Below are 13,045 nucleotides of genomic sequence, written 5' to 3' on the forward strand. Positions count from 1 at the left end.
TGTCTGTATTTTTTTTTGGAGGGAAGGGGTGGAAAAGCAGAACTGACAAAAAATGAAGTTCCCATGTAAAAACACGCAGATTTTTTTTTTTTGCACCTTTTTGTTATCTACAGGGGTGGCTTGTAAGGCTCCTTCCCCACCCCCAAAGACCCAAACTTATTTTCCCCTCTTTGTGGGTCAACTTAAAAAAACAATTACATTCCCTTATGAGTACATCACATATATAAATCTGAGACCCAGCCCTCTGATACAGGGATGAAATCAGCTCCCAGCCTCTAAACATGCAAGTGCAGGATTTCCTCTATCCTTTTCCAGAACTGTCCATGACATTTTCCCATCACAGAGGAAACAAAAGAATTTAGCATGGAGAAACAAGAAGGGAACATAGTACAATGCATAACTGCCCTTTACCCATCATTTCTGTGTATTTCTCTCATTCAGAGCACTCTAGGAAACATAGGAACGTAAGTGTTTATTCCAATTTTCTGTTAACTATATCTTGGGCAAGGAGACCAGGTCTGTAAGGGTTTTTCTTTTTTTGGGGGGGGGGGAGCGGGGAGGGGAAGGGAGTGGAGGGTTGGTGAACTGGGAGCCAGTAGGTGGGGAGAGCGGGTAGATTAAGTTTGGATGAGGAGCTGGGGCAGGTTGGGCAAAGAGACTGGGACCGAGAATTAGTGAAGTAGGGGGAAGCGATTTGAGAGGACCCAGGGTGCAGTGTGAGAACTTCCACTGGCTGGGCAAAAAGATTGGGACTGAGCTTGAGAAATGTGAGGGGGTGGGGAGTGGAATGGAATCTGGAAGCCAGGATTGGAGAAAAAGACAGATTAGATGGGGAACTGGAAAGGTAGAGTCTGGAGATGAGAGACTAGCACTTGCTGGGCAAAGAGACTGGAATTAGGACTAGAAGCCTGGGGAGTGGAGGCTGGGACTGGGGGCAAGGCGTGGGGGAGGGGAGGAAGGGCAGGGAAGAGACAGGGATAGGTTTGAAGGGATGAGGCAGAAGGGATCAAGCTTGGGGGCAATAGGTAGAGAAGTGTCTGTGCCTACTAGACCACAAATCCCTCCAAAATCAGGAATGGAATCCAAGATTCATGAATCTCAATTCCTCTGCTGCCAGCAAAAATCTGTGAAACCCACTGATACTTCTCTAGTGTTGGTACATGACTATTATTGGTTACTTTGTTAGCTCAAGTGGCAGAGGTCTGCGTAGATCTAAAAGTTCCAAAACTGCGGATGACTCATGGGTCATGAGCAGTGCCAAATTATGCCAAATATGATGCCAAATTATGGAATTTCTGCTTTTTCAGTTTAATATTTTAATAATACGGAATTACACACACAAAAATAAATTAAAGGATGAAGGTTACAATGCCAAACCCTCAAGTTAGGAAATGCCAGAAAAAAGTTTCCTGAATGGTGAATAAAAATTGGTTATTTAAAAAAAGAAAAAAAAATCAGACTTTTACAAATTTAAAGCAAATATGGATTTTTAAAAAAATAAACCTATTTCAAATTAAAAATTAAATCGACAATCTATGTACAAATTATAATCTATTAAAATTATTTAAATTAAATACAAAAAAATATTAAAGCAGTACATTTTTGCTGCCAAATTTTAAATAAAGTCTGGTGGAAATCCCCTACTGAATTGATTGAAGTCATTTGCTAAGCAGATGGAGTTTGCTGGAACCAGAGTTTGCTGGAGCTAAACCAGATTTTGACAGCAGCATCCTCTCGTGGAGGTGTAGAGAGAATATTTCTCTCATTTTTGTTTTCTCAACTAGTTCAGTTCAATGACCAGTTCATTCAAAGTTAAGAAACCAATTGGAAGGTGAAAAATAATGGAATTTGTTATCTTCTTCCAACTTATTAATTAAAAACTAGGTTTGAGAGCATGAGATCTACTAGTCCTAAAATCTTAAAGGACATGTTAAATGCAAAAGATGTTTTGATAAAAGTTTTGATTTCCTCCCCATATGTATCTCACACATTTAAGGTAGTTTTATTCAATAAAAAAATAAAATGCTGTTTTGGGGCTTTTAAAATTGATTTTCCATCTAAATACAGCTTGACACAAATAACAAGTAAAAAAATTAATCATGTACTAAATAAGAACTGCATCATCCACCATTTTCTAACTATAAAAATGTAAAAATTAAGAATATGAATAAATGGAGGTTAACCTATTGAATAGCTCAAATAAATGTATATAGATATACTGTATCTGCCTGGTTAGCAAAAAGAAGCATCAGATTTAGTGTAAAGGCTATATTTAGTTGCAAATTAACATGTTTTAAGGGGTATGAACTGAAGAAAATCAACCTCTCTTTCCAAAAAATAACTAAAAAGTATAAATGAAAAACATGATTAAAATAAATTATTTAAATCAAGATTTCCTCCTCATTGCTTTAAAAAGCTTTGATTTAAATCAATCCACCCCAATTGACTGTGGAACCTTAATTTGGCCCCCTATGCATACATATGCAAATTACATGATCTCATTTTTTTCCAATGGACTCCTGCCTCATTCAGTGGACAGGGAGGACCTACTCTGGGGATTAATCAGTCATGTGGGAAAAAAAAGTATGTAATTAAAGACTACCATAATGCACATGCATAAGTGGGCCAAACAAGGGCAACCTTACTTCTGGCATTTCCTAACGTTTGATGGCTTGATTTTGCACCAACCTTGATGTTCTTTTAATCTAGTTTTTGTGCGTACTATCTATATAGCTTATTCCTGTAAATTATGGAGAATAAACTCTACTGATATAAAGCATCTTTATACCAATAGTTAAAGCGGTAAAAATAATTGTGTAGACAGGCCTTAAGTATCTCTAAGTTCAGTTTAAATTATCCAGTTTTGAAGGCAATGAGTTGGTCACGATGAGTTGGTCACAGACAGACAGTTTTTACACCTTAGTGCAACATTCTTCACATCTTCAATGGTCTTATGAAAGCCACAGCCATCCTTGTTTGAAGTTAACATTTCACGTTTGCCATGGAAAATTCTCAGGGAACTGTGGTTTCATACACCCAGAGTCACTTCCATTTCAAGCAGATTTTAATAAACCAACAAAACCCTCAACCCTATAGTGGTGATTCCTGTGTATCTTCAGTTATTTTGGGTCTGTACTAAAAGAAACCATGTTATTTAGTGAAGTAATGCACATTGTTCCACAAGGATTTTGAGTATGTAGATATAACGTAAAGCTCAGGCACACGTTATCACTGAATAGATTTCCATTAAAGGGATCCTGACAGTTCCTTATTGCACCCTGTATAACACATCTGATAGAATAGGGAAAGAAAAGCACTTCCATGAAAGTATTATTTCCCTTTCAGTACTTTCAGCATAAATATGCTGCCATAAAGGGCAGCGAACTGAGAGCCTGGACACGGCTTTATATATCCTAAGATGGTAAAGAAAGGGGATTGATGCAGAAGGCAGCATATTCATCTTTGGAGCAAAAAGAAATAGAATTATCACTACTGCTTCTGGTGAAATTTGAATAACTGGAAATACTCCCTGCTACATTAAATATGTTGGTGACAGAATTTCTAGTAGCTGTTACAAATATACACACACTATTAAAGCACAGAAGCATGAGTATTAAAGGTTGAGCTTCATATCAGAAACATATTTTGAATCAAATTCTGCACTGAATGTCCTTGTAGAATTTCCATTACTTCATCTAGAGTTTTACATTTACATATGAGGCCACAATTTAGACCATAAAAAGCAGAATACAAATTTTTGATGGGTCCCACAAAAACAGCAGCTGCTTTTTGTTTCAAATTTCTTGGAATTGGAATAACAGCAAAATTCCTTTTGCCAAACAACCACTATATATTTATTGACAAAATTGCAATGACTGAGTCAGATTATTTTTAAATGGCAAATTTTAGGTGAGAATGCTCTGCCTATAATGAAACACAGAAATACTTAAGTGCAATACATCAATGACAAGCATATTATACAAAATACAAAAGACTAAATAGATTGAACAGCACATTAATAATATTAAACCAATAAAGAGAGAGGACTGCATACAGTAGTTATTTCTCTATGGTTTATGGACTGTGAACAGAACTTTTTCATAAGCAAAGAACGTTAAAAATCCACAAGTAATTATCTGGTTATCCTGCTATTAAAAGGCACTAACAATAAAACCAGAAGTTTTATATCACTAATAGGAATCTGTCATTGCAGGAATGTTTTCTGTAGTGAACAGACTTTATTTGGGAACAAAATGAAAACTGCAGTGATTCTGTGCCTGTTCTAAAGCCCTTTGAAGACAATGGAAAGACTCCCACGGTCTTCAACAGGCTTTGGATCAGGCCCTTTGTGACTTTTCTAACATACACACACACGCATCTCTCACCTACACAGAGAATTACACTCTCACAGAAAGAGCATTGTTTTTGTTATATACATTTTCCATCACAAAATACTTTGTTAAAATGAAGTTACGGATACAGACATGTATTTAGGAAGGTTAAAAAAAAGCAAACCCCCTCAAATTTCAGAAAACTAGGAAATGCAGTTAATGTTGTGCTTCTTAAAAGACATTCAGATTCGCCCTGCCTTGGAGATGCCTGCTGCCGCTACCATCCTTAATGAGGATTGCAAAACAATTGCCTTCAGAAGGCTCTCTTTTTCACCATGAATTTGTAAAATGCTGTGTGTGTACAATATAGGACAGTAAGGAAGACCATAAAGCAGCATAAGAATGATTTGATTAAGACTGAGGTATTCTAGTTTTTATAGTCACTGATAAAATAGAACTGTTTGTTATGGTTTGATAAGGAAACATGAAGTTGATTTTGTTACGGCATCATTAGTAAAGTTAGTTTACGTGCTTTGCTTGCAAAATGCAACCTGGCCACTGAAGGTTATTTTTAAACTTAAACATTCTTCTTTAAAGGCAGTATACGTTTAAAATGCTGATGTGTGCCTGAAATCTCTCTTTGGCTGACAGATATGGGTTTTTGGCAGCACATAATCAGCACCTAAAAGACAAAGTCAATGCTAGAAAATTTATGTCCCATTTTTTAGTACTGGCACAGCTGCATGAGAGCAACCAAAAGTATAAGTTCTACTACTCTAGCCTCATGGAGACATTTTCATCACTGTCACCTAACCAGTGGTCTATACTAGAGGTTATTCTGTTGGTAGCACTGGTGCAGCTGCACCACTACTGAAAAAATGGGTACGAAATTTTTCAGTGTAGATGTACCCACAAACATGAAGTATCCACTGGCTGTTCTTACAATATTAATATAATGTAAGCTCTGCAGGGTCAGTCTCTTTGCTCTGTGTTTGTACAGGGTCTAGTACAAGGGGCCCAGAGACTCTAGGTGCTATCACAATACAGATAAATAATAATCTTTATCTACTGTAAATCGAATATTCTTATCTGCCATAGTAGTGACTACCCAGTATAAAAATATGTTGACTAATCTCAAAACAGCTAAATCATAGAACTATAATATTTTTGACTTGCTATACACCTATGGTATGCAATTTCTTTTTCTGTCAATACTTGAAATATACATAAACTGTTTCCAAACAGACATTTATGTCTGTCAAAAAAAAGCTAGTATTAGATCATGAAATCTCAGTAGGTTGAAGGAATTAGCAACAAATGACTATGCAAAACTAATATTCACCATTCCACTATGAATTAAAAATAAAAAAAAAAGATTGCTTTTTATGAAAACAAAAACTATTCTGAAAAGGAAAACAGCTACGGGATGTTTTGTTTCAGATATTTTGATATTCAAGTTAATGAAAAGGTAAACAATACATTATGTGCTTTAGCTGACCTATAGAACGTTATTAGGGATTAAAAGAGGAAGAAAAACACAAATAAAGGAAAACCTAAAAAATAATGGGAAAAATAGTATAGAGAAGGAACTGCAGAGTTTAATTCTAATAAAACATAATGGTGAACCCCTGTTTACTTGTTCTTGTGAGCAAAGAAACTGCATTCATTATAAAGGAGCAAGTTTAAAATAAAGACTTTCATGTAGTAGTTGCAAAACAGAACACAGCAGCGTAATAGCAGATGAGGCTTATGATAAAAATCCCTAGAATAATTTTAAATAGGTAGCTTCATAAACATGTCTGTTTTAAATGATAAAAAGAAAGCTTACTTTATGTAAATACAAAAACACGCAATCAGCCATGTCATTGGGGAAAATAGCTATAGTTAAGGCCCCTGGAATTTCATGGCACATAAAACTTTCCTTGCTTGATTGCTTCAGGTTCATAATTGGAGAAAAATAAGGAATAGACAGGAGAGAAGATCTGACTGGTCAGATTAAAAGTTTTACTTCCTCATTCTTTTTGGGTAATAAAAACCTAACCATGACAGTGAATTGCTCCAAGCTAATGCCAGCTGCTTCATTTCTGGGCTTTCGTATTTTTCAAGAATTTCATCACAGAACGAGAAACTGGTTGCTGTTGGACTCTTGACAATGCTATTAAGCCACAGAAATTGGCATCAAAATGCTTCACTGTTTCAATTCAAGAATTTTTCCAAGATGCGAACTCTCCCTGTTTTAGCTCCCTTTCCATCTCCAGAGACCCTGCACACCAGAAAACACTCCTATCTTAGTTCCATATTCCCTTCATACCAGCAACCAACCTTCCTCCAGCTCTCCTCCTGCCTGGAAACTCCATGCCCAGAAACTCCATACCCATCACAGGTACTTCCAACGCACTCCCTACCAGCAATCCCCCAATCTTTCATTTACCCTCTTTTCCAGCCCTAGCATGAAGGAATGGTAGAGAAGACAACAGAGAGGAATGCCTACTGGAGTGCCGCTCTAGACCTGCTCTGTCCCTCCTATGGAGGATGCTGCTATTCTGCTCTTTGAATTGAGGATTAATCTGATTTTTCCCCGTGGAAGTTTGGAATCCCCTCTGCATGTGCTGCACAGACTCCTGGGCAGGCCCACTGACATCAAATCTGGGACCCAGGGCAGAACAGTCAATGGGCCCCCACGCATGCACAAGCCATGCCCGCGCGGATGAGGTCCGCCTGACGTTTGGGCTGCACTACTGCGCATGCTTTTCCAGCATGACCAGGGCTTCCATATGCCCGCCCGGTAAGGTTGCCAACTGTCTAACTGCACAAACCCAAAGACCCTTGCACCACCCCTGTCCCACCCCTTCCCTGAGGCCACACCCCTGGTCTCACCCCTTCTCTGAGGCCCCATCCGCTGCTCACTCCGTCACCCTGCCCTCTGTCGCTCGCTCTCCTCTACCATCACTCACTTTCACCAGGCTGGGGCAGGGAGTTGGGGTGCGGGAGGGAGTGTGGGCTCTGGGAGGGAGTTTGGGTGTGGGCTCTAGGCTGGGGCAGGGGTACAGGAGGGGGGCAGGGGTTCGGCACTTACCTTGGGCGGCTCCCGAAAGCGACTGGCACACCCCTCTGGCAACAGCTCCGAGGTGGGGGACAAGCGGGTCTCCGCGCGCTGCTGGCCGCAGGCACCACCCCTGCATCTCCCATTGGCCACAGTTCCCTGCCAATGGGAGCTGTGGAGTCAGTGCTGGGGCGGGGCAGCGTGGAGACCCCCCCTCTCCCCCCCAGGGGCCATAGGGCCGTTCCAGCCACTTCTGGGAGCAGCGCAGAGTGAGGGCGGGCAGGAAGCCTACCTTAGCTCTACTGCGCTGCCAGCAGCGGGCCCCAGGCCTTTTTAAGTCGCCCGGGCCCCTGGGAAATTGCCTGTCAGTGGGCCTGCGCCTGGGGCTTGAGAAACTTCAGCTGCTTCAGACTCCTCTACACCCTGCATGCAGTACAGTAGCCCAGGGATGTCAAAACCCATTCATAGATGGCTGAATTCCATGTTAGCCTCAGATATAAATTCCAGACTTCATACTCCACACGATCCTCAGTGGAGAGTCCACTGATGTCAGAGATCGAAAGAAGAACATGCAATATAAAACTTCATAAAAATAAATATATATAACAAAATTTTACCTACACCTCTACCCCGATATAACGCGACCTGATATAACACAAATTCAGATATAATGCGGTAAAGCAGTGCTCCGGGGGCGGGCTGTGTGCTCCGGCGGATCAAAGTAACTTCGATATAACGCAGTTTCACCTATAACACGGTAAGATTTTTTGGCTCCCGAGGACAGCATTATATTGGGGTAGAGGTGTATTTATTATTGATTCAATGCCTTCTTGTACCATTCAGTATCACTCAGCGGGGAAATATGCTCCCCGTTAGGACTCTCTTATTCCTGCCCTTTGTTACACTTCCTTCTCCATTTTTCTCCCATTATCTTGTCTGTGCATCCACCCTCTGAATTTCCTTCCCAACAGAACGACCTATTACTACCCTCATGTACTTTTGATTTGCTAAAAACATCAACAATGGAATAGTTAATGTTGACAATTAATTATCAGGCTATCGAGGTGATACACCAATGAGATTAATAGGGGACAGGGAGTTCACCACTCAGTCATTATTTCAGATTGTCTGCAGACACCATGACATCAGTTATACTCTGTTCACATTTGGACATTTCTCTCTGCAGCCAAAGTGGTTGGAAATTTACTTTATAAAAAAATGAAAACATACATTGTCCACAAGTAGGTCATGTGGGTCACACATATATTAGGCAGGCCATGACACCCTGATATAGATGTTATATAAGCCAATGATGTGGTTGCCTACTATTGATGGGTATTAGCCTTACCAGCCCTAATAACGAGCCATTCCTGCTAAATTGCTTTTTAAAATACATACACACATGCCCTAGTGGATCGGTATATTCTTTTAATTAAAAAAATCAATATACATACACAAAATATGCACATGCATACATATACCCACACTTGCATGTGTCCTAATGATCATTCTAAGATAAAAAGTCGTACCTTTTTGCAGACTTGCTCAAAATTAATCTCTCCTCCAAGAGCAAGTTTGGTTACTTGATCCGGTTTTACTTCCTGTGGAAGAAAAATGTTTACTCTTCTTAGACGTGTAATAATAGTACTTTATAATAATGTTCATGAAGAAGGTAAATCTGAGAAAGGTTTAGTAAACTTTGACTACTCCTACTAATTTAAAGGAGAATAGGACCAGTTCTTCAAAGATGGCATAGACACCAGTATTTACGTACACTTACAGGTAAAATTTTACTGAATTTACTTGCAAAATGTTGCCTTACATATTTAAAACCAGATTCTTTCTAATCTATTTATATCATAGCCATCACAACAGTACCTGGTTATACTAAAGCCAGTGGGAGTTTTGAGTGAGTACAGTCTTCAGGATCAGATCTTATTTTTAGAAACACTCGGTTGCCTGAATTTGTCACTTAAAATAGACCATGGGAGGTTTAGACATGCCCATTTACCAGAGACTCTGAAATCTTTCCAGCGTAAATATATAGATTTGATTACAGCCCTGTAACTGAGGTTGAAAGGGAAAATTACTTACCTGTAATTCCACTTCTCTGAAGCTATCATCTATGCAGGATTCTCACGCCAGAAGGGAGAATCCTGTACAGCAGGCGTCTTTAGAGAAGCAAATTTTAAACTAACTGTGACCACAATTAGGACAGTTGTATGTATTAAAAATAATATTAAAATCCTTATTAATCTTAGCAACTGTACATATTCAATAGCTATTTTAGAGTTTATATTGGCTTGTTTTTTTTGTTTCTTTTATGGGTACGGAAGAAAATAAATTACATTATAGATTGTTTGCCATGTATTCATTTTAAAACAGAGTTTATGTTACTAGATTACATGAGGACCAAGTGACTTCCTATACATCTATAGTTTTAAAAATTATAATGCAAGTCATTTATAAGACTGGTAAAGGAAGAACTTGCCAGTTAGGCTCTGGGCTACCCATCACCAGGCCCTGCTTTGTTATGGGTGGTGCAAATGTTTGAAGAAAATAATTCATAAAATAGATATTCAAATAGGCAGAAAGCTGGGAAGCAACTTAAACATGACAAAGAAGAGTAAATAGTCCTGTGTTTGCAGTGTGATATGGCAGCAAAGAGACCAATGCAACACACAGTGTTGCGCAGCAGGGAGATAGCAGACCCTTGTGTCCGTGTTGTACCCACAGCTGGAACACTGTGTTCAAATATGGACACCTCAGAAGAAAAATTCTAGGGAAGAAGTTCATAACAACCAGAGCAATTAGTGGTCTACAGCAGTTGATTTACGTGCAAAGATTAAGTGCTATATATGCACACCTTGCTATGTGATGACACGATCGTCTATAAATAGCTGAAAAATGTGAACATTAAGGAGAGATGGTCCTCACTTCCCCCTGCTTACCTTCCAATGAGCATTCCAGTCCTTCTGCTTTACACTCTTAGTCACTTTTTCCTACTTTCAGATTTATACATCTTATCATGCTGCTCCCCACAGCTAGTCTGCCTGTCCTCATCTGCTAGCCATTCTCATGCTACTTCCTGAAATCCCTCCTTAAACTCACCTTTCTAGGCAGTTCCTACTCCTTTACCATTAATAATCCACGCACTTTTTCTTCTCTCACAATGTTGTCCTGTGTCCATCTTATTTAGCTCATTAGTTCTTCTAAGCATGGAATATGTTATCTATGTTGTTAAGTGTTGTGTAAAACATGTGCGCTTTACAATTAATGAGTAACAGCTGCAGCATTGTAAAGTATAACCAAGAGTAATGGGCTGAAATTAAGAAAGGGGAAATACATTTGATATGAACGTTAGGAAAAACCTCGTGACGGTGAGATCTATTGACTTCTAAAATCATCGCCCAGAGGCACTGGAAGAAGCTCTATCACAAGTCGGAATATTTAAAACCAGATTGAAAACACACTAGTAAATGTACAATAGGAAACAATCTTGCATTGACAGGTAGACAGACTGGATGATCTAACTTGTCTTTTCACCCCTAGAATCTATGATTCAGTTTTCCATGACTCTTCGACTATTACACAGATGGGAAAACTAGGACAGAGAGGTTAAGTGATGTGTCCACAGTAAGTCACTGGGCTAAGAATTAGGAGGTTCAACTCCATGCACAGTCCACTAGACGATGCTGCTTCCCTATGCTAAATTAGGAAAGCAATTTAGAAAAAAAACCAATATTTAAAATGGGGATTTTTGCTTATCTTTGGAATTGAAATACACTAAACGGAGTACAAAGCTGTAATGTACATTGCAAAGGGAATCTATACAGGAAATTAATGGTATAATCCTTATGACTATGGTAAAACTATCAAAAATTGCAAGTAAAATCAGTATTAACAGAGCTATCATAGGGACATGGGAAAGAACAGCATAAATTCCAGAGGAAGGAGCATTCTTCCCCCTCCTTTCATATACGGAGAGGGTGGGTGGAAAGGACAGCAGAAGCCAACAAAAATTAGGGGCAGCAGAGGTGCCCTTACTCCAAGGGAGCCAGTGGAGAAGGCTGCCTTCACTCACCCCATATTTGTGCGGGGGCCAGTAGAGACTAGAGTCAGATGAGCCCATGTAGACCATTCACACTATCCCCACAAACATCCACTCCCTAACCCTCTGTGGGAGGTCAGACGGTATGGAACAGCAGAAACTATCAAACACCATCTTAAGCTAATTGTACTAAAATGTGTTGGGGTTCCCCTAAACACTTCTTCCACTTGGGTCTCCAAGAACTTAGTTTGACTTTAGTCTCGTCACTCAGGCTCTTTTATTTGGCATACAGCAAAGCTACACTGAGTTGATCAGAATTAAGGGTAGAGGGTGGGCATAGGGCATATCAACATCCAAAGTTACACAGCAAATCTCTGCCTTTATATACATTTAAACATTACATTGTATTTACTATACATCACACTAGACATTTGGGGATTGGCTTGGTCACTTTGTAGAAACCAATCCCTGTACAGCACGCACTATGAACAACTTATCCTTTACCTTATCTTACGTTCCAGGCCTATCTACTGTTTTCTTGTCCATTGTAATTGGTTTCCTGGGTGTTTCCCCTTATTTTAGCTAGTACAGACATTCTGTTCCTAGCCTGCTGATTCATTCACTTCCCTAATCCAGTCTCCTAAGAAATGAGGCCTCACCCATGTCAAGTCAGGCCTACAATAAGGGTAATATCTAATTGGCTCTGAGGTGGGCAGGTTGATAGGTGGTCATATTTCTGGAGATGCAAAAGGCTGGGACACCTGCCTTTTGGGAAAAGGGAGGATGGTTTAAAATAAAAATATCATGTAACTGATTAGATGTATAGCTAACATCAACTGCAACATGTTACCTGCATATTATTGTTTTACTTGCCTATTTAGACAGTAACAATTTTGGGGAAGGGACTGTGTCTTATGTGTGGCAGCCAGCATGCCACATTTCAGGAAAGATGTGGATAAACTGGAGAAAGTCCAGAGTAGAGCAACAAGAATGATTAAAGGTCTAGAAAACATGACCTCTGAGAGAAGATTGAAAAAATTGGATTTGTTTAGTTTGAAGAAAAGAAAACAGAGGGGGTCCATGATAACAGCTTTCAAGTACATAAAAGGTTGTTACAAGGAGGAGGAAGAAAAAATGTTCCCCTTAACCTCCGAGAATAGGACAAGAAGCAATGAGCTTAAATTGCGGCAAGGGCAGTTTAGGTTGGACATAGTAATATGTCATCAGCCCCACATCAGCACCTCCCCCTCCCTCCCCACATCTCCTGATCAGCTGTTTCGTGGCATGCAGGAGGCTCTGGGGGAGGGGAGGGGGTGGAGCAAGGGCATGGCAGGCTCAAGGGAGGAGTTGGGAAGGGGTGGAGTGGGAGCACGGCCTGTGGCAGAGCTAGGGGTTGAGCAGTGAGCACCCCCCGTCCCCGGCACATTGGAAAGTTGATGCCTATAGCTCCATCCCTGGAGTAGGTGCCTATACAAGGAGCCGCATATTAACTTCTGAAGAGCTGCATGTGGCTCCGGAGCCACAGGTTGGCCACCCCGGTCTAGATAATACTTAGTCCCACCATGAGTGCAGGGGGCTGGACTAGATGGTCCCTTCCACTCCTACAATTCTATGGTTTTC

General features: G+C 40.0%; 1 protein-coding gene across 2 annotated transcripts in view; it reads right to left on the reverse strand.

Moving 5' to 3' along the window:
• Nucleotides 1-13,045, reverse strand: part of SRFBP1 (serum response factor binding protein 1) — a 108,913-nt gene that overhangs the window by 18,307 nt on the left and 77,561 nt on the right. The window contains exon 4 of one of the 2 annotated variants that reach the window (XM_024194525.2): nucleotides 8,904-8,975. The exons of the other annotated variant lie outside the window; for it this stretch is intronic. Within the exon in view, the coding sequence (XP_024050293.1) occupies nucleotides 8,904-8,975 (72 nt within the window). The remainder of the gene's footprint in view (nucleotides 1-8,903; nucleotides 8,976-13,045) is intronic. 2 annotated transcript variants of the gene reach the window in all.

This window comes from Terrapene carolina, unplaced genomic scaffold (genome assembly GCF_002925995.2).
Source record: "Terrapene carolina triunguis isolate 2854851 unplaced genomic scaffold, T_m_triunguis-2.0 Scaffold113, whole genome shotgun sequence".
NCBI lineage: Eukaryota > Metazoa > Chordata > Testudines > Emydidae > Terrapene > Terrapene triunguis.